We start from the raw sequence: 22540 nt of genomic DNA, 5'->3' as shown, positions 1-22540 counted from the left end.
ATTTTCCTACATGGAGATGTTTGTGCTTGTCATCTTTGGTTTCCCATCTTCAGCTCTGGGTTCTCTATCTGGAAATAGATATATCTATTCTGTAGCTGAATGCAATGTAAACACTTCTGAGATGATAGTTAACTGTTAGATCACAACAATTGCTGCAGTCTACTGTTTCAAGTTAGTTTTATGGCACCAGAATGTATTGCCTTTCTTAATGTATTTTTTTTGTTTGTTTGTTTTTTAAACCCCAACCGAACAACAAAAAAATACAACCAACATATATTCTGACATTACCACTTTCTTGTGTGTTTTTTGTTGTTTTTACAAAAAAAAATGCTTTCTCTTTAAAATGATGCATCTGTATGTTGAATGCCCGTAGGGTGAAATACAGTAAATTTTTTTTTCTGTTGAATCACTGTTTCCCATTCTACTGTGTGGGTTAAAAAATACCATAGAGAACATCTGAAATATTTAAGCTTATCAACCCTTTATTGTGTTTCTTTTCTTTTAGATAAATTCAAGATTCCATTTTAGATCATGGATATAAACATATGTTAACTGACTTCTGTAGGGTTTAGTTTTGACATCTTTAGAATTGCATTTAAAGAGAATAAAAACATTTTTTTTATCTTTGTATCTAAGCAATTGAGAATAATAATGAGTGAGGAAAACCCATTAAAATTAACCTATTGAAACTAATTTTAGAAGTACTTTACTTTAAAAAAGCAACTTTCTTGGTAGGTGAATGAACTGTGGTACTAAGACAATATCGGAACTGGTAATGATCCATTTTGTTAGTGTAACAAATTTTGATTGATGTTCAAAGGTTTCTTATAAAACTATTTTTACAGGTAGTTTAAATTCATTGTTGTAGTAACTTATGAAAGTGTGATACTGACATTCATTGTCAAACCTGACCCATCTTCATCCTTCAGTATCTATTTAAAATACTTGATTTGAAATGTAATTGTAAAAATATCATTGTGGCATTTTTGGTAGTTTAAAAATAATAAAAAAAAAAAAGTGCTTGTACTTGAATGCTCTCTAAAACTTCAGAAGAAATCGCTGTCCTTGACCAAGTTGTTCATATGCTAAAATAGATACCTTTATAGACCGTGATACACTACACTGGATGATCAGAAGGTCTAATCTTCAAGGTGCATGGTGGTTTTTAACATGCACTCTTTTCTCTGAATTATGGTTAAATGTTGTCCTGTCTTCAGTGAAGGATTTCAATGGAGCTGCCCATCTTGGCTGAAATTCCGTCTCTTCTCCTTGTATGACACTCAACTTGAAAAACTGGGAAGATGCCCAGAAACAATATCTAGGAGAGCAGCTACAGAAGAGCGCAGGCAGCACAGGTTGGAGAGTATGAGGGAAACAAGTGTAATGTAGGTTGGGGTGGGATGTTGAAGGGCCTTCACTAAATAGGAGATAACTGAATTTAGTATGGTAAGCAGGTGCTCAGGTGCAGAGGTGATAGGACCCATATAGGCATCTGTATGTTCAGTTTCTTTCTAAACTGAGATTGCATAAAGACATCTAGGTGGAGATTTGAGATGGGACAGAAGGGAGAAGCATTAAGAACTTCATGTACAGAGCTGCAGAGAAGTAGTTATTTGCAGTACACAAGTTTTTTATTCATTCTACAAACCCCAGCACCATGCTACATATACTTGAGTGCTGTCTGACACTTTATCTGTTAGCTCAGGCCCACGGCTGTGCATGCGCATACTTAGAGACAAACCTCTCTTTTTATAGAGCACTCCAGTAACAAGGTGGAAAGGAGCAGCTTTGGGAGTCCCATTATGCAAAAGCAGCATTGTAAGTTAATAAGATACTGTCAAGAAGCACTCACAATCTGAGGGTCCGTTTACACAAGGAAAATGGTTGGCAGCATGCTCTCTTTAAGCTGGTACTAAACTGTTTTTGGCTTAGCTACACTAGTAGCACAACCATATTTTACCCCACTTCAGAGGGGAATCATAGCTGATGTATCCAGACTCTGTATTTTAGCAAGAACCTAGCTAGTAATAAATGAGAGGAATGCTGGGAATGTGAAGGTTACAATAAAATATTGTAGTTGCTCCCATTTGCGATTCTGTTTTTTAAAATTCTTTCTTCATGGTCGTGCTTTAAGTAATGTTGCTTGCTCTTCATTGTAGCCTTCCATAAATGTGGTGGCTGAAACCATGTAATGTAGGTTTGCTGAGAGACTAGCAATTTGTCAAATCATGAGACTTTATGATATTTGGTGGTGGTTTATTTTTGTGTGTAGGTTTTTATTTTTTATTGAAGCTCCTGTAATTACAAGAGAATCTCTTCATTATATTAAAAAAAAAAAAAAGTTTCTGGTGGGTGTGGAGGAAAGTCTGAAAGTGAGGGCTATCACACAACTAAAATATTAATTGTGATTAATTGCGTGATTAATTGTGCTGTTAAATAACAGAATACCATTTATTTAAATATTTTTGGATGTTTTCTACATTTTCAAATATTGATTTCAGTTACAACAGAATACAAAATGTACAGTTCTCACTTTATTTATATTGGATTACAAATATTTGCACTATAAAAAAAATTAGTATTTCAGTTCACCTAATACAAGTAATGTAGTGCAATCTCTTTATCACAAAAGTTGAATTTACAAATGTAGAATTATTTACCAAAAAAACTGCATTCAAAAATAAAACAATGTAAAACTTTAGCACCTACAAGTCCACTCTGTCCTACATTTTATTCAGCCAACTTTGTTTACATATGCAGGAGATAATGCTGCTGGCTTCTTGTTTACAATGTCACCTGAAAGTGAGAACAGGCATTTGGATGGCACTGTGGTAGATTATGTGCCAGATGTGCTAAAGAGTCAAATGTCCCTTCATGCTTCAGCCACCATTCCAGAGGATGTGTGTCCATGCTGACAAATGGGTTCTGCTCAATAACAATCCAGAGCAATGCAGACTGATGCATGTTAATTTTCATCATCTCAGTCAGATGCCAACAGCAGAAGATTGATTTTTTTTTTTTTTGGGTGGTTCAGGTTCTGTAATTTCTGCAGCTCTTGTCTACTGTGTCTCAACTGTCCATTTACAGCAGTTGGGACCAATAGTGTCCTGAAGTAGTGCCACCCACCCTCAGATCTACTTGCAAGCTTTCAGCAGTAGTACCTCCTGCTGTGAGTTTTAGAAAGATATTTGGAAGCAGTATCTATTACCTGAGATGGTTAAGTGAGTAGGGATTCTTTTGTGGTCCTATTTGCCCTTCTGTAGATAAGATCAGCAGCATATCAGCTCTAGACTGCATCCAACTTGGAGCATTGAGTTCCTTGTAAATCAGGTTCCTTCTTTGGTCATAAAGCTTTTAACCACTAAGAACAAAGTCAAATGTGCAAAGAAACTGTTATGGTTGCTTTAAGGGGGGGGTGGGAGTTTGTGTTCCCCTAAAAACAAAAGCTGGCCAGCTCTGGAATCACCTTAACATGGCTCCACCTGCCCATATCAGTTATGCATCTCTTCCTCCCCTATAACTAAAATCTCAGACCCCTTCAGTGTGTACAAAGTCATCACTCACACTTCCTATAGGAAAATGTATCCTACAGCTCACTGGTGCACAGCTGCTGTGTTGCTGAGGTGGGAGTTAAGGTTTTCTGTTGTAGAGTCAAGAGTAATATGGTAGATACTGTGGTACTGCCCATGTCAGAAGTATGGGACTCGGGTATTGTCACTGGATATTTTGCTTTCAGGGCTTGTGCAGGTGCTGCCACAGTTCCAGGGGTGTGCCCTCTCAGGCCAGTCACTAGACTGCTGTGAGGGGATTTAACAATTGGCTCCCATGTGCTTCATGCTTCCTATAGTCTGACAGAGTCCACACACTGCCCTTCTTGGAGCTTCTTGGCTCTCACTGCAGTGCAGATATCTATCTAGAACTACCTCCTGAGACCTTGCAGTCCAATATCTAGTCCCTTTGTTCACTACTGACCCCTCAGTCTCCCTCCCCTGTAGCTTAACTATACATTCTCCCAGAACTCTGGGTGTGGTGGGTCCTCCAGTTAAGCTCTTGAAAGGCACATGAGAGGTGTAGCAGCACAGACTTTGCATAGGATTCTAAACCACTATTGCTCTTTACTTAATTGTATGAGAAATACATGTCCATTTACAAAACAAACAAAAAAAAACTTACATACTTTTCCCTGCCTTGGTTTCCTCAACATTCCAGCACATTCTTTGGGCTGGAGTCAGAGGTCTCTGTGGCTATTCAGGGTCAGTTTGCTGCAGTGCATGACTTGTCTTCTGAAACCTCAGACTTTGGCTGATCAGTGCCCTTCCTCTCTCCTACCCAAAGTTTCCTGTCCCAGTGAATCCCTCTAGTTGCATATGTTCCTCCAATAGCACCTGCTTCCTTTGTTCTCCTGCTGGTAATTTTCCACTCCCCAAATACCAGCCCCCTATGGGAAGCTGAAGGAGATGGCATCTCCCAGCTCCAAGCAATACCCTTAGCATACTTATTGTTTGGTCAAAGTACAGTCGTTAAGAGTAACATGTCTCTGTTGTACATAGTCTGGGAGATATACACTTGAAATCTTGTCGGCAATGATGGATACATACAGGGGTTCCATGAAACAAGATTTTTTATAACAACTAGAATTCATAGTTGTACTGGCAGAGGCCCCAAGTGTTACAGACTTGTGTTCCTCTTACTAAACATGTAAAAAGAGTCAATATAAAATTTCTGAAGACAGGTAAATAATTTTCAAGTTCAGCATTAAGTACAATTTCTTATACTTTTTAATTTTAAGTAATAGATCTGGAAATAACTTCTGGGTTAGTATTATGAACTAAATGTACTATGAAGCTATTGCAAATAATATCAAGCAACTGTTTCTCTTACTATCTTAGACATTTTACTATAACTTCCTTAGAATTTGAGAGAGGTGGTCAAATCAGTATTGCAAGCTGCTGTTCTTTCCTATCCTTGCAGTACACTTAAAAAAATGTTTTAAAAAGAAAATTAATGTTTAAGCGAGGAAATATTCCTCAGGCTCCTTTTGAGTGTAGGAACCTTAGATGGCTGTTAAAACTGTAGAGATGAAGAAGCCTCCCTGGCTTTCAAGTCATAATCTGTTTTAGTATTTGGATGTTACAGTGGGGAAGCTATAACCTCTTTTGCAGCCTCTTATAACGAAGTAGCCTTCTTTTGTTAATGTTGGATGACTATTTGAATACATTGTTGAGTAAGGCCCCATAAAATAAGACAACATACGCTGTAGAAATCTTAAAATGTATTTATTTTTTAAAAAAAATCATGCTTTACAGTTGAAGCATACAGAACACTGTATGCTTTTTTTAAAAAGCAACCAGTACTTAAAATCCCATCCAGTACAAAAAAGTGTTAACAAAAAACCAGTTAGTTATGCATATAAACCAGTACTATGCATTTCTAAAATCAACCTAAAAAGTCTTCACTGATGCCAGTGAATAGAGCAGAGAGGGAAGATCAGACATCTTGGCTGTATATGGGTTTTTCCCTGCCTTATAATTCAGTCTTCAGCAGTTTCAGAGCTTTCTGCATATTTGAATACACTAGAAATGAAACATTGAGAACTGTTAGATTTGTGCAGTTATACTGCCAGTGACAAATTACTTTAGGGAAAGTGTTGTTACTACTAAAGGAGACCTTTTGTCACAAGCTCCCTTATTGTACTAACTCTTCATCCATCATACATTTTACAGTCTCGTCCAAGACTTGGAAACAGTCCTGACCATGTTTTAAGTTACAGTTTCTGCAGAAGCTACCCTACTAATATACTTTCCAAAGGGGGGGGGGGGGGGGAAGCAGGGGAGTCCAGTCATTCCACACAATTTAATTGCTCTGGAACTGTGAGGGATCTCACACACGGTTCATTTTCTACTGCAAGGTACTAATAACTCCTGTTATTTTAATAGGATTCTTATCCTGTTGCCCCCAAAGGCTCTTAGAGCACCAGTGTTCCACCTATCATGCAAAGTGAGTGCCAATGAATTACGCAACTTCTTACAAAAATGCATTATCTTCCTTCCAAACCGGTGGATTTTAATGCCCTAGAACCATACTGCTGGTCTCTCAGGATCAATGATGTGAAAAGAATTTTAGTTTAACGTCCCTTTACATTTAATTTCTTGTTGTCAAAGCTGCTGTCTTGACCCATTTTATATATAAACTATCAAAAAACGAGCTTTAGTTTTTATGAGCCTGATTCTGGCACCTTTATACTGTAAACAATCCTATAGATTTCCCTTGCAGTTACTCATACAGTAAGGCACAACTGAGTGTAAGGGTGTCAGAGTTGGACTCTAAAGAAGCAAGAGGTCATGAAGAATGTAATTAGGTCTGGCAATTTAATCATGTTTCAACCAATATTAAGCAAAACAGGCCTAGCATTTCTCACTGCTTTTTGAGAAGACATCATCTGTTCTAAATGTACGTGCAAGCTTCTGTTAGGAAATAGAATACTTACACAATGAAATATCTGAAGGCTCATATGCATAGAGACGGTTTGAGTATCTTCCGGTAATATCTGCTCTAACTGTCAGGGAGGGATCTGGAAAGAGGTAAGGAAAAGTAGTGGAAGAAATTATTAATTTTAAATAGTCTACAATATTTAATATATACAAAGTATAGCTAAGCAGGTCAGAAAACAAATGTGAAGAACAACGAGAAAAGACAAAAATTAAACAGCAAATTTTGTTTTCTCTTTCGAGTACATCAGAAGCAGGAAGTCTGCCAATCAATCAATGGAGCCACTGCACTATTGAGGTGCTAACAGAGCACTCAAGGAAGATAAGGCCATTACAGAGAAGCTAAATGAATACTTGGCATTGGACTTCACTACAGAGGAAGTGAGGGATATTTCTACATGAGAGCCATTATTTTTAGGTGACAGAGCTGAGGAACTGTCCCAGATTGAGGTCTCCATAGAGGAGCTTTTGGAACAAATTGATAAGTTAAACAGTAATGTCATCAGGACCAGATGGTATTCACCCAAGAATCCTGAAGGAACTCCAATATGACAATGCAAAACTACTAACTGTGGTATGTAAACTATCATTTAAATCAGCCTCTGCACCAGTTGACTGGCACACAGCTAATGTAGTGCCAATTCAAAAAACAAAACAAATAGTTACAGAGGTGATCCAGACAATTACTAAAGTTAGGCTTACTGGCTTGTACCAGGCAAATTGGTTGAAACTACAGTAAAGAACAGAAGTATCAGTATGTTGGGGATGATTTAGTTGGTGTTGGTCCTGCTTTGAGCAGGGGGTTGGATGAGTTGACCTCCTCAGGTCTCTTCCAACCCTAATCTTCTATGACTTTTGTAAAGGAAAATCATGCCCCACCAATTTATTAGAATTCTTTGAGAGGAGGTTCAAACATGTTAATAAGGGTGATCCAGTGGATATAGTGTACTTGGACTTTCAGAAAGCCTTTTACAAGGTCCTTCAAAGGACCTTAAGTAAATATAGGTAGCTATGGGATAAGAGGAAAGGTCCTCTCATGGATCAGTAACTGGTTAAAAGATAGTAAACACAGGATAGGAATAAATGATGAGTTTTGACAGTGGAGAGAGGTAAATAGTGGGGTCCCCCAAGGATCTGTACCGGGACTTGTGCTGTTCAACGTATTCATAAGTGATCTGGAAAAAGGGTTAAAATAGTGAGGTGGCAAAGTTTGCTGATGATACAAAATTTCTCAAGACGGAGTCCAGCGCTCACTACTAAGAATTACACAGGGATGTCATAAAAATTGGGTGACTGGGCAATAAAATGGCACAAGAAATTCAGTAAGTGCAAAGTAATGCTCATTGGAAAACATACAACTATATATAGAAATTGATGGGGGTCTCAATTAGTGTTACCACTCAAGAAAGATCTTGGTGTCATCATGGACAGTTCTGTGGAAACATCTGCTTAATGTGCAGTGGCAAATCAAAAAAAAAGTTAATGTAGACACTATTAGGAAAGGGGTAGATAGGACAGAAAATATAATTCCACTGTATAAATCCATGGTACGCTCACACCTTGAATACTGTGTGCAGTTTTGGTCCCTCATTGCAAAAGTATATATATTAGAATTGGAAAAAGTACAGAGAAGGGCAACAAAAATGATTAGGGGTATAGAAAAACTTCCATCTGAGTAGAGATTAAAAAGATGGACTCTTCACCTTGGAAAAGAGATGACTAAGGGGGGATATGATAGAGGTCTATAAAATCATGAATGGTGTGGAGAAAAAGTGTTATTTGCTCCTTCACATAACACAAGAACCAGGGGTACCCAATTAAAATAAATAGGCAGCAGCAATTAAAACATACATAAGGAAGTACTTCTTCACACAATACATAGTCAACCGGTGGAACTTTTTGCCAGGGGATGTTGAGAAGGTCAAAAGTATAACTGGGTTCAAACAAGAATTAGATAAGTTAATGGCTATTAGCCAAGATGGTCAGGGATGCATCCCCATTTTCTGGATGTCCCTGAACCTCTGACAGGACGACAGAGAATGGATAAATGACACTGTTCTGTTCATTCCCTTTAAAGCATCTGGCACCAGCCACTGCTGGATGACAGGATACTGGGCTAAATGGACCATTGATCTGACCCAGTATGGCTGTTCTTATAATCTTAAATAGTCTATACCTTTACTTGATGCATATGTATGTATATGAAGATGGAGTATGTTGTTCCAACAGCTGATACTTCATGTTTTCTAAATGGTGTGAACAAAACCCCAGTGTTTCTGAAACACTATTGGGGAAATTCAGTTCTGAATAGTGCAGTTGCCCAATTTACATCCCACTTCATTACATGATACTTGAATTACCCTGATGTGCATTGTTACAAATATTAATTGTTATGAAGAGACACATGGTCCTTTAGCCCCCGTAGTTTGGTCAACAGAAAGAAATAAACTGTCTCAACATGATCCACATACAAGCCCAACCTAGAACCTGCAAAGGCCCTTTTGAGGTTAGGGAGGGAGGGAGATGGCTGTGAGAAAGAGCCACTTACAGTATCCTCTGCCAGCCCCATAAAGAATTTGTCTAAAATTAGTGTCATTTAAGGCTCTACTAACTCCCAAATGGAGATACCTTTGTACCAGGAAATCTTCCCTGGGATTTTCCTTCCCTACCATACCTTTCAGGTTAGTGGTTCCAGGGGCAGCAGTGGACAGAGGAGTCCCCGACAGCACAGACCCACTGGAATCATGCTGTCAGGGAGCCAGAGAGAGGGCAGAGAGTCCTAGAGTCAGCATGGAGACATGGGACCTCTTGTGGCTACCTGAAATCTCTTTTCTGGAGCCAAATGCCCTCTTCATTTTATGAGGGGAGAAGGCAGACTCACCCCTATGTATTGGTGTTATCTGATGAAAACTCCATAAGAGAAACCTCTAGAAGTTCTCTCTCACACTTATCATCCTCCTGACAGTTTGTTTCTTGCCCATTACAGGGGTGTTTTGGGTTTAAAAAAACTATGTGTTCTGAGTTTAGAAAAAAAAAAAGTGTGAGATTACTTTTTGTAGTATGAGTGAAAGACAGCCATAGTATTAAATGATGCTTTTTAGATTATGAGCTATACATCTAACAATATAGATTTTCAAAGCTATGCATGAGCAGTGCTTGCACCATTGCTTGATGTGTGGATGTGGCCAGTTATACACCTAAATATTCAGTGGTATGTGCATGTCAGGTACTAGTGCATATTAATTAGGCACACAGTTCAGTACATCTAGCTTTGCAAGTCTGGCCCTTTAAGGATATTGGACCATAACTGCTTTTATAATCTCAAGATTTTATTTCAAAGAGAAAACAGTTCATTGGTTATTTGTGTTCAGAAATAGCTTTGAGAAGTAAGAAGGGGGTCAACCATCTCTACATCTGTTCTGAGCATCAATAGCTGCCCTAGACACTGTACCAGGCTGCTTTAAACAGAGACCTGTAGGATAAAATCCTGGTGCTACAGAAGTCAATGGCCAAGCTCCAAATGTCTTGATAGAGCTTCGACCTCACCCATAGTTGGCAAGACTGAAAATCTGAAGGCAGAGCCCAGCCAGGGGCCCATTTCATCTTTGGGACAAAACAAAAGGAAGAACACATAAAACAACACTTATATGAAAAAACATGCCTCAGGTGACACGCAGACAAGTAGTGAGTTAAGATTAGCTTGCCTTTTCCTCATTCATAGAGGAGGAGTCAGGTATTCACTCAAGCACTCATTGGTGTACTCATCTCTATTTTAGAACACTCATCACAAATTATTATTAAAATATATTTCTTCTTAATTACTAATAAGCCTTCCCCCCCCCCCACATAAGACCCATACACTACTACCTCATTCCAGTTTTGTTTTGTCACATTCGTTCCAGCAAAACAAAACTAAAGGTTCTATTCATACCTTGGTATTAACCCCTGTTAACAATGTGAAGGGTTCCCTGTTTGTATCACATTGGGGGACCCAGCATCTATAGCTTCAAAATGGATATCATCCTTGGGGGCTGTGTCATTAAAACCAGCAGTACTCACCTATAAACAGAACTCTAGGGACATACTGCCCATCAGGTGAAAGATTTTTGTCAGTTGTTTCATACTGGAAGAAAAGTGATAAGGTTCTAAGTCAAGATTGCTGCAGATCATGTTGTATAAAAAGCACCAACAGAACATTTTCTTTCTACTTGATAATTTCTTGGCTGTCAAACTTAACATGTAGTCTGAAGTTTTAAAGCTTAAGAAATACACTAACCAAAGAACCCAGTAAAACTGCAGAGGTCACATTTAACAGTGTTTTTATTTATTTAAAATAAATATCTTTTACTGTTGTGTACATCTTCTTGTAATAGCTATAGAATATACTTCTGTTAAATCTATCCCTGTTGTAGCACCAGACAGTTCTAGTCATATGTGATTAAACTGATACACAATATTTGCCTTAGTCAAAGAACCATAATTAAAGATATATGTTTACTGCTTCCAATCACTGTCACGAGTAGAGCTAGTTGAAATTTTAAGTTTTGATAAAATGTAACTGGAAAAAACTTACAACAAGATTCAGAAGAACAAACTTTTCAGCCATTTTCTGTATTTCTTTGTGTTCAGCAAATACTTTCTTCAATGCTACAATTAATAAATGTCAAACAATTGTTACAAATAATAAATAAAATACAAACTGGAGGAAAGAGAGGGTAAAATCGCATACATTTGCCAAGAAATGATATAGGAAAAGATTCAGATATGATTGGTGGACTCTCTAAAGTTAGGAGATTTTAGAATGTCCAACTGAAAGAATTAAAATGGAGAGTTTTAAGCCTGTGTGCGTGCGATATCTGGAACAGAGCTGAAGTAACAAAGATAGAAATGGCATAAATCTGTTCCCCTCCCCCCTTCAAATTTCAGGAAGATTTGGATTTTAATGTTATCCAAACCCACCACATTATTTTAGTTCTGCCTTTCAGTCCAACTCCAAGAGGTCTCGTTTGCGTGTCAGGCCCTGATCCTTCAGATGGACCTTAATGCCCACAGAGAACTCTACTGAAGTGAGTGGAGTATTTCACTGAAGTAGAGAGCAAGGTTGTATTTTAGCACTATTTGAGTTTATAAGGTAGAAAATAAGGTGACATTATGTTCAAAGCTATGTTACCTTGACTGTGTGGGCAGTCCTCTAAATGGTGGATGATCATTATGGGCTTGTTGCTGAAATGGAAGAAGATACCTCATTTTAGACTTTCCTTATTGACAACCTTAAAGCCAGTGCTGATGAGGGAGATCATCTCAGACTGTGAAGGACAATTAATGAATACACAGATTTCTAATGGTTGTCAGAATTCTTTCCCTAACGCCAGAGGAGTCAGGTAAATCAGATAACACTAGATGGCGCCATTGAAACCTGTGGCAAGAATAGAAAAAAAGTGTTGTTTTACCCGGTCTTGGCTCTGAACAAGGCTTCTTCATAGGTCTGAATCCAGACAAGGTTATCACCCCACCCTAAAGAAAAATGACATACAGCAATTACCTTTAAGAGTTGTTGGCAATGAGAAGATTATAACTAGGCTTGAAATATGAAATAAAGGATACTAAGAAGTACTTTGAGAGAATATGCTTCCAAAACAGGTATTGTAATTGAGTGACGATGAAATCTCTTCTGGGGGAAAAAAGTACTGGAAGGGTATTTTTAGAGGCCAGAGAAAAAATATTTGTAAATATTTAGGCAGGTGAAAGGAGAGGGACTGTGGGCCAGACAGCTATTTAAAACTGTAATAGGATTTAAAGGTAGCAGATTGAGGGGTGAAGGACTTTCTTGGAGCTAGAATTGGGAGAATGAACCAAGTTTTTACCTCTGGATAGAGTTTGAGGCAGTCTTGGTTTGGTCTCTTTTACTTCTTTTGTATCCCTTTTGCCATCGTTCTTAGATGTGAAGTCTTTAGCCAGGGCATAAGAGACAGCAACAAGCAGCAGGAACACAGATATACAACTCTTCTCCATGGCTAGTGCTGAAAAGACAACAAACCCTTAGAATTCGGGCAGTTTCTCAGAATGCCAACCAGAAAATTGCTCAGCAGGATCATACAGTACATGAGCCTTCCGTGTATAAATGGCAAAGTCACAAATGTGAAGCTGGGCTGAGTCACTGCTAGAATTAACCACTCTTGCTAGTTTGCATTTTCAAGGATGTAATGAATAAGTAGTAAAGTTTCTTTAGCGAACAAGTTATTAATAAACCAATCTATCATCTCCCAAAATCTTTGAAAGTTACTTGTTGCCACTTTAAAATATGCCTGTCCCATCTCAATGCAGTCATCCTAGATACACTCTGATGCTAGTTCTTTCTGTTTTTCTTGATGGTGGCTTTACATACATTGAATTCACTCAATAAGACAAGTGAGTTTAAACAATTAGATAACATCTATAGTACGATTATTTAATGTTCTAAAGGCACTTGCAAATATGAATAACTGTCTTAGACATTATAAAACATTTATAACAGAAGTTGATCCAATAAAAGATATTACCTCACTTACCTAATCACTGTGGTAATGAATGTTTTATAAACGAGAGAGACAAGGTATCTCCCAACATCCTTGTGAGGGTTGTCAATTTAGGAATGCTTACTCCATTTTTCAGACAGAGAAACTGGGGTACAGAGGGGCAAACTTACTTACCTCATGGATCTCAGAGTGGCAGAGCCAGGGTTTGAACACAGATTAGAACAGAGGATTTGTTTCAAAATGCAACTTATCAGTTTAAGGGATGCTTTACTGCTGAAATCTCTTCCCCAGCCTGACTCAGGGAGTGAGGATGAAGCCTGGAAAGTTTGATCAGAAGTTCCTTGATCTTTTAAATAAGATAATTCTACCAAGGAATAAACTTAGTACTTTTACTCTGTGAGATTCAAATTTGCTCTGTAAATTCTCATCTGACTGCTAGGATAGCATGGGGGGGGGGTACAGAAAACTTAAGATAAACAGATAGGTATTCCAGAACATACACAGGAAAAACAAAATGGATGCATGAGCTTCAGTAGGAATATTTTAAATGCAGGCTGCAAAAGTGAAAGCGTGGTAAGGCTGCCTCTTTCCAGGACTTTGGGGGAAAACCACATGAGGGGACTTGTTAACAGGAGTTAGAATGCCTGGAGATCACCCTTTGCTGCTCCAATGCCCAACAGACCCTGGCTCTCTGCTCAGTCATGGCTTCAACAGCACAGCAAAAGCACAAGAAACGTTTTTTTGGAAATAGGTTAATGTTTATATTAGAAAAAAAAAAGTCTCCTTAGAGGGGAAGAAATCTAGTAAATTTTCATTAGGAAGCCCAGTGGATATTCAGAGCAGACTCCAGAGACAGTTTAGTTAGATCATTATGTAGGAAATATTGCTTTAAAAAAAAAAAGGGGGCAGGGGAGGGGGGGGGTCTGGTTGAACAGGAAATCAAAGAGCAAACAAATCTCAGCTTGCTGGCTGATTCAAAATTGAAAGCAATGACCAACCAGCATTAAACCTACTCCTTAAAGCATCATCTGTACAAAGCTAGATGTTGCCATGGTAAGCTCCAAGAGGAAAATAAAGTTTCTGGTTCTTTTAATTGAAGAGACAGTATTATTCCACCTGTCCCATTTATGGCAAGCTATACACTTTAAGTTGCCTCTTTCTTCCCTTTCCATTGCTCACCTGCCACAGTAATAAGTAACCTGAGTCCAAAGCTCACTGGATTCTAACAGGTGCATTTCTAAGCAAGAGCTCATAGCCTTACCTTGTTTACCCTCCCACTTGTTGGAGGAGCTGGGCAAGTGTTCCAAGTTTCAGTGTGAACTGCAAAGTCTCAGTGATCCCTATTTATGCACCTTGGCACACCTCAACTCCACCCACAAGCTAGGTATTTGAATACTATACCCTATGAGCTAACCTTTCTATTTTTTCAAAGAAAATTACATTCAGGGTTAATTTTTGAATCAAATAATTTCACCCTTTCATACCAATTACCCCATGCAAAATACATTTTAATACAGAGACACTTATATGGCTTTTTGGGTGAGTTTTAAAAGTTATTTTAAAATATGGCAAACAGCCAAGTCCAGGTAAGCTTAAATCAAGATTCCTGATTTGCCTGAAGGCTGATTTGTCTTTGCATGATTGGATGGAAGTTTTAGCCTGCATCAGGGTTCTTTTATTCCTTTGAGAAAGTCAAAATGATGATTCAGAACTCTAGGTTTCCATCACTGTGGTAATTAAGAGATCATTTACTGTGCATGCTATACTGTAAGGCAGAGCATTGATTTTTGTTTTTTGTTTTTTTAAACCTAAATCAAATAGGAACATTTACAATGAAACTTATTCTAGTGGGCAGCTACACAGACTCTGTAAACCATCGCATTATTTGGGAACCTTAAAAACAAAAACAGTTTAAAATCTGATATTTTAAATATAGCTCTGATTCATGTCCTACATAACAAAGTAATTCTATATTTATTTTAATTATGCCATAAACATCCATTATTTTATATTTGATATATGTGCAATACAGTGCAACATTTAGGAAAAGTATAGAACCATTTGCCTGCAAGACAGCCACCATGCTGTTTGCTCTGAATTATTTGCAGGGCAAAATACATTGTGTTCCTTATCTGTGCAACATATTTTGAAACTACAGTACATGCTATTTGAGGTCCCCTTAGTGCATTTTGCTTTTCAGATGTATTTTAAGGAACCCAGAATAATGGCCATCTCTGGTAGGGAAAGTTTAGAACTATCCAGATAGGGAAATGAAACCCGTCAGATCTAAATGTCAAATTCACTATGATTTCATGTATCTGCTAGTGAAAAGCAATTTCCAAATGTATTTAGACAGACTGTATTTAAGAGGAAATACTGCTTTACCCTAATACATCACTTTTTATTTTTAGCTTTCCCAACATTTTGTAAAAGGTAACTAGGAAAATGCTGAGCACAGACAAGATGATGATCTCATTTGACTGTCATTATTACATTTCTTATTAATGTAGTTCAGCACTTTGATTAGTAATGTAATTTTATGAACAGGATGTTGGATGTGTGATAAACAAGAAATCTAAGCATTCAAGGAGGTCAAGATTTTTTACTCATATCAAAGTATTTTATGTTAACTTTACGCTCAGACTGATTATAAGTAAATGCAATGAGAGACAGAAAGTAGTAATATAATGAGTGTTTTATCTGAGAGGGCTTTGCTCCTGTGCTTCTCCCATAGGATCATAGAATCATAGAATCATAGAATATCAGGGTTGGAAGGGACCCCTGAAGGTCATCTAGTCCAACCCCCTGCTCGAAGCAGGACCAATTCCCAGTTAAATCATCCCAGCCAGGGCTTTGTCAAGCCTGACCTTAAAAACCTCTAAGGAAGGAGATTCTACCACCTCCCTAGGTAACGCATTCCAGTGTTTCACCACCCTCTTAGTGAAAAAGTTTTTCCTAATATCCAATCTAAACCTCCCCCACTGCAACTTGAGACCATTACTCCTCGTTCTGTCATCTGCTACCATTGAGAACAGTCTAGAGTCATCCTCGTTGGAACCCCCTTTCAGGTAGTTGAAAGCAGCTATCAAATCCCCCCTCATTCTTCTCTTCTGCAGACTAAACAATCCCAGCTCCCTCAGCCTCTCCTCATAAGTCATGTGTTCTAGACCCCTAATCATTTTTGTTGCCCTTCGCTGGACTCTCTCCAATTTATCCACATCCTTCTTGTAGTGTGGGGCCCAAAACTGGACACAGTACTCCAGATGAGGCCTCACCAATGTCGAATAGAGGGGAACGATCACGTCCCTCGATCTGCTCGCTATGCCCCTACTTATACATCCCAAAATGCCATTGGCCTTCTTGGCAACAAGGGCACACTGCTGACTCATATCCAGCTTCTCGTCCACTGTCACCCCTAGGTCCTTTTCTGCAGAACTGCTGCCTAGCCATTCGGTCCCTAGTCTGTAGCGGTGCATTGGATTCTTCCATCCTAAGTGCAGGACCCTGCACTTATCCTTATTGAACCTCATCAGATTTCTTTTGGCCCAATCCTCCAATTTGTCTAGGTCCTTCTGTATCCTATCCCTCCCCTCCAGCGTATCTACCACTCCTCCCAGTTTAGTATCATCCGCAAATTTGCTGAGAGTGCAATCCACACCATCCTCCAGATCATTTATGAAGATATTGAACAAAACTGGCCCCAGGACCAACCCTTGGGGCACTCCACTTGATACCGGCTGCCAACTAGACATGGAGCCATTGATCACTACCCGTTGAGCCCGACAATCTAGCCAGCTTTCTACCCACCTTATAGTGCATTCATCCAGCCCATACTTCCTTAACTTGCTGACAAGAATACTGTGGGAGACCGTGTCAAAAGCTTTGCTAAAGTCAAGAAACAATACATCCACTGCTTTCCCTTCATCCACAGAACCAGTAATCTCATCATAAAAGGCGATTAGATTAGTCAGGCATGACCTTCCCTTGGTGAATCCATGCTGGCTGTTCCTGATCACTTTCCTCTCATGCAAGTGCATCAGGATTGATTCTTTGAGGACCTGCTCCATGATTTTTCCAGGGACTGAGGTGAGGCTGACTGGTCTGTAGTTCCCAGGATCCTCCTTCTTCCCTTTTTTAAAGATTAGCACTACATTAGCCTTTTTCCAGTCATCCGGGACTTCCCCGGTTCGCCACGAGTTTTCAAAGATAATGGCCAATGGCTCTGCAATCACAGCCGCCAATTCCTTCAGCACTCTCAGATGCAACTCGTCTGGCCCCATGGACTTGTGCACGTCCAGCTTTTCTAAATAGTCCCAAACCACCTCTATCTCCACAGAGGGCTGGCCATCTCTTCCCCATTTTGTGATGCCCAGCGCAGCAGTCTGGGAGCTGACCTTGTTAGTGAAAACAGAGGCAAAAAAAGCATTGAGTACATTAGCTTTTTCCACATCCTCTGTCACTAGGTTGCCTCCCTCATTCAGTAAGGGGCCCACACTTTCCTTGGCTTTCTTCTTGTTGCCAACATACCTGAAAAAACCCTTCTTACAGATGGCTACTCTAGCATCTGTCTAAATTAAATCTCCTCTAAGCCAAGATATTCAGAAATGAGTGTCTAAAATTAGGCTCCTAAATCCACATTTAGGCTCCTGAAGCCAGTGGGAGCCACTGGGTGCTCAGTACATTTGAAAATCAGGTCACTTCTTCAGATGCCTAAATGTGGCTCTAGGAGCCTAATTTTAGGCATCCTTTTCGGAAATCTTTGCCTTATGTCAGTCAGTATCTAGACTTTCCAAATATTAGTTCAATGTGTGTTTGCTAAATCTCTTCCCTAAACTGTACCCAGCAGCCTTTAGTAACATAGGCAATATTTTAATTCCCACATTTATTTCCCAGCAGACATTGCTGCAGTCTACAAATACAAATATGGCTGCCAGGAGAGACCACATTTCCTAGCAACCTTACTTCCTGGCATCTCAAAGAGAGGCTACCTGGAAAGTTCCCTGAGCCTGTCTTGTTCCTTACTAATGAAGGGAGAGGGGAGTTCCAGTGCACCCTTCCTATGGAGCTCCAGCCTTTAGGCTCTAAAACTGGAGCCAACAGTGTGAATTGTGTTATACACTCCAGATTGCTTATCTCAGACCTCATTCTCCACCTCAGTGATTATGTTCCTTGTCCTGCAGGAATTGTTTCATGAAAAACTGGGACAGCATATCACTGGTCTAGATGGCTTTCCTTTATTCACCTTAAAGAGCTTGTTACACTCTATGAGAGTTAATATTTAACTGTTTCAGGTACAATAACCGATCACTTGATTATTCCTTTGACTTCCATTGTTTGTGAAGGGCTTGACACTCCGTTATTTCATATTGTTAAACAGCAATCCTTGTATTTTTGAATGTTTTTTTCTTGTAAGTCTGCTAAACAATTTTATTTAAGAGCTCAGATAAAATGGGGCTACTATCCTTTTCTTAGTGGTTCTTACAGAGAGTTTTTATTTTTTCCATGGACTTTGGGTGCAGAATAGAAAATGCATTTAGAAGTGAACTTATAGATTCAGGCCCTTTTCCCCCTAAGAACAGATTCATTATATGCTCCTAAGGTTGGTGAGCTCTAGATCTGTGAGATACTTTACAATAAGTAGCACAACTAAACGGGAGGAATAAAACAAAATACTACATGTAGATTATAAATGAATTGAGCTCAGACCCAGAAACTGCCAAATTTCAGAGCCCACAACAACAGTGCTGCCAGAATAGTAAAGCAGATTTTGAGATTAACTAAATGGAATTAGGGCCGGACAGTGTGAGGTGCTGAGTGACCCCAATACCCACTGACTTTAATTGGCCCTGCTCTGATTTACACCAGCTGAGGATCTGACCCTCTGTCTTAAATATTAATAATATATACTCCTGGGGGAATTCTGTGCCACTGCACATGCACAGAATTTATGTCACCCGGAAATTTGTTTGCTTCCCCGCAGAAAAATGACTTTCTGACAGGGAAGCAAAGAGAAGCTACAAAAGAGTGGTCAGGCAATCCTCCCTACCAGTATGTTTTGGGTGCCCAGGGCAGCTAGCAGAAAGGTAAGTCACTGTGGGGCAGAAGGCGGGACTGGGGAAGACCCAGCTGGTGTCTCCTACCTTGCACCAGGCTTAGCTGCTAGTCCCGACTGGGCTGGGGAGGACAGGGTTTCCTCTTTCCCTGCACAGCATCTGGGGCCATGTCAAACATACCCCCACATGCTTCTTGAACTGATCGCTCCTCAGCTGCAGAGGGAGGGAGTCACTGTACAGGGAGCTGCTCCCCCATCCACCCAACCCCGGTGCATCCAGACCCCTTCATAGCCAGACCCACCCACCGAGCCTTACCCCCTGCACCCAGACTCCCCCCCCGATGAACCCTACTCCCCCTGTACCTGGACCACCCTGATCAGCCACCCACACCCAGGTACTCACGCTACTGAGCCCCAACCAGCTGCACCTGGATCTCCACCCTACTGAGCCCCACTCCTCCAGCATCTGGACCTCCCCCCCCCACTGAGCCCTCCACATCCAAACCCCTCTGCCAAGCTCTATCCCCCACATACCCAGATCCTCCCGCTGCTGAGCCCCAACCACCTTCACCTGGACCCCCCCTGCAGAGTCCCATTACCATTGCAGCCAGAACCCCCCAACAAACCCCTGTGCTTCCAGATCCACCCCCAACCTGGATCCACCACTGAGCTGCCTGCACCCAGATTGCCCCCCACAGAACCCTCTCAACCCACACCTGGATTCCCCCACACTAAGCCCCTCCACACTTGGATCCTGCCTTGCTGAGCCTGCCTGCCCAGACCTGGGGTCTAAATTAGCTGTTACCACTCAAGAAAGAGATCTTGGAGTCATTGTGGATAGTTCTCTGAAAACATCCACTCAGTGTGCAGCGACAGTCAAAAAAGCAAACAGAATATTGGGAATCATTAAGAAAGGAATAGACCATAAGACCGAAAATATCATATTATATATAAATCCATGGCATGCCCACATCTTGAATACTGCATGCAGATGTGGTTGCTCCATCTCAAAAAAGATATATTGGAATTGGAAAAGGTTCAGAAAAGGGCAACAAAAATTATTAGGGGTATGGAATGGCTGCCATATGAGGAGTAATTAATAAGACTCAGACTTTTGAGCTTGGAAAAGAGATGACTAAGGGAAGATATGATGGAGGTCTATAAAATCCTGACTGGTGTGGAGAAAGTAAATAAGGAAGTGTTATTTACTCCTTATAACACAAGAACTAGGGGGTCACCAAATGAAATTAATAGGCAGCAGATTTAAACCAAACAAAAGGAAGTATTTCTTCACAGTCAACCTGTGGAACTCTTTGCCAGAGGATGTTGTGAAGGCCAAGACTATATGGATTCAAAAAAGAACTAGATAAGTTCATGGAGGATAGGTCCATCAATGGCTTTTAGGGATGGTGTTCCTAGCCTCTGTTTGCCAGAAGTTGGGAATGGGCCACTTGATGATTACCTGTTCTGTTCATTCTTTCTAGGGCACCTCGGATTGGCCACTGTCAGAAGACAGGGTACTGGGCTACATGGCCCTTTGGTCTGACCCAGTATGGGTGTTCTTATGGTCTTATGTTCTTATGTTGGTGCTCTTGGCACAGAGGGGCAGGGCCTTGGGGTGTTTCTGGGGCAGGCCTGGTCTTTGTGCTGTGTCAGGGTTGGGTGCAGCCTCACCACTGAGTCCGTGTTCTGGAGTCGGGAGGGGCTGCACAGTGATCTCCCACATCTGTGCAGCCAGTGGCCTGTGCCCCCCAATGCCATGCCGGAGTCTCCACACTTATTTGACAAATAAAACTTGCAGAATTTTAAAATATTGTGTGCAGAATTTTTATTTTTTTGGTGCAGAATGCGCTCAGGAGTAAATATAATAATCATCCTCCAACTTCATGTCAGTCTAATGCTTTCCCATCTGCAGTTGGGGGAGTTCTTCACTTCACATGTATTATCTGCAGTCTAAACCAACACCTAATATACTGTATATACATTTCTTAAACACAGCAAATGTAGATAGATAGATAGATATACACGAATTGGATTTAAAATACCATATGCTTTCAGGCATCTGACCCACAGGCCGTTCCTACAAAACCAGACCAAACCCCTATTGTTTTGATTTCTCTGACAGGAATTGTTTCCCACTGGGCGTATATGATGCAACTCAGCATTACTTGATATGAAGTGACAGAATGGAATATAAGTATGAAGTTCTGCCATCCAACTAGTTTGGAAGCCCTGTAACATTTCAGATAAAGATGGGGTTATATCATATAACAATTTATGTCCCATTTTGTGTTCTGGTATGTGCTGGGAGCAATGGCTGAGTGACCTAGCTTCAAATAATTTTGTGTACCAAACAGTGAGTTGCTCCATCATATATCTAAAGCTCCCTGTTGTTATATAGTTTAATAAACCATCCCACCCCACTACCCCAAGGACTTTAGAATATTTAGAATATTTTACCACAAGAATAACAGCAGAGAGAGGCTGAGGTCCAGAAGCATGAGGAGAGCCATAGAGTTTTGTCAGAATTCATTATTCAGTCTCTCAGGGCCCCCTAGTCCAGTGGTTCTCAAACTTTTTTTTCGCGGACCACTTGAAAATTTCTGAAATTTCTTGAAAATTTCTGAAAATTTCGTGGACCACTTAATGATCTTTCCAAATGTTGTTTGTACCATTAGCTAACCATTAGTAAAGCAGTTTGGATAAAAGCACTATATAAAAAAAACTTAATAATAATTAAGGTTTTTTTGTTCTACAAATAAAAGCACACACCTCATATTTTAATATCAGTAGTCTTACCTTTCAAATGCGATGATGCCCTCTCTCTCCTGAGCTGGTGCTGGAAAGGTGGGGGGTCTCTCCCCCACCACAGCAGCCACAGAGCTGAGACTGGGAAGGAGGGCCATCTCTCCCTGGAAGCTGCAGCTCTGGAGCTGGGGAAAGTCGCCTCATTCTCTGGCCACTGCAGCTCTGCACATCCCAAATTTCCCCCACCCCCTCTTCTCACCCTACTGCACCCTCCCACCTACCCCCTATTTCCCCCAAGGCCACCACCTCACCTTACATGTGTGTCTTCTCCAGGGTCCAGACACCTAACTTGTGGAGCCATGCCTGCGCGGCTCCACTATTTAGGTGGGTGGCCCTTCATTCTCTTGTGTGCCATCACCCAGCCATTCACCTTAGAGGGAACTATCTGTGGACCACCTGAATGAAGCTTGCAGACCACTGATGGTCCGCGGACCTCAGTTAGGGAACCTCTGCTCTAGTCATTTACACACACTCCCTGGGTGCTCACCCAGCTATGGGCACTCTGGGGTTCCAGTTTATCCCCTTCAGGGACAACAAGACAGGAAAGCAAGGAATACGGGCTTAGCCAAGGGATTTCTTAACAGAAACTTTACTCTTAAAAAAAACCATGAGAGAGTTACAGACTTTTGCAAAATAACAGAAGTCCGGAGACATACCCACCTACCTGAGGCCTGTCA

General features: G+C 40.4%; 1 protein-coding gene across 1 annotated transcript; it reads right to left on the bottom strand.

Annotated features, from left to right (window-relative positions):
* Positions 1-5523: 5523 nt before the first annotated feature.
* AGR2 (anterior gradient 2, protein disulphide isomerase family member) lies at positions 5524-12500 on the bottom strand. The gene is made up of 7 exons (XM_077809362.1): positions 12353-12500; positions 11939-12002; positions 11659-11711; positions 11062-11135; positions 10548-10611; positions 6488-6571; positions 5524-5573 (listed from the first exon to the last, which is right to left on the bottom strand). Exons 1-7 carry the CDS (start codon positions 12498-12500, stop codon positions 5524-5526), a joined length of 537 nt encoding a protein of 178 aa, XP_077665488.1.
* Between the last annotated feature and the right edge of the window lie 10040 nt (positions 12501-22540).

The sequence above is a fragment of the Eretmochelys imbricata genome, chromosome 2 (genome assembly GCF_965152235.1).
Source record: "Eretmochelys imbricata isolate rEreImb1 chromosome 2, rEreImb1.hap1, whole genome shotgun sequence".
Classification (NCBI taxonomy): domain Eukaryota; kingdom Metazoa; phylum Chordata; order Testudines; family Cheloniidae; genus Eretmochelys; species Eretmochelys imbricata.
The sequence above is the reverse complement of the archived record's forward strand: the minus strand, read 5'-3'. Positions and strand labels throughout refer to the sequence as shown.

What these genes read in the sequence shown, in the direction of transcription:
- AGR2 (XM_077809362.1), bottom strand. Translation starts at nt 12,500, where the DNA reads ATGGAGAAGAGTTGTATATCTGTGTTCCTGCTGCTTGTTGCTGTCTCT. An exon ending in TTGTTCAGAGCCAAGACCGG is followed by an intron (nt 11,712 to 11,938) that starts GTAAAACAACAC and finishes CTTCCATTTCAG; the next exon opens with CAACAAGCCCATAATGATCA. An exon ending in CCCTAGAGTTCTGTTTATAG is followed by an intron (nt 6,572 to 10,547) that starts GTGAGTACTGCT and finishes ACCTCTTTCCAG; the next exon opens with ATCCCTCCCTGACAGTTAGA.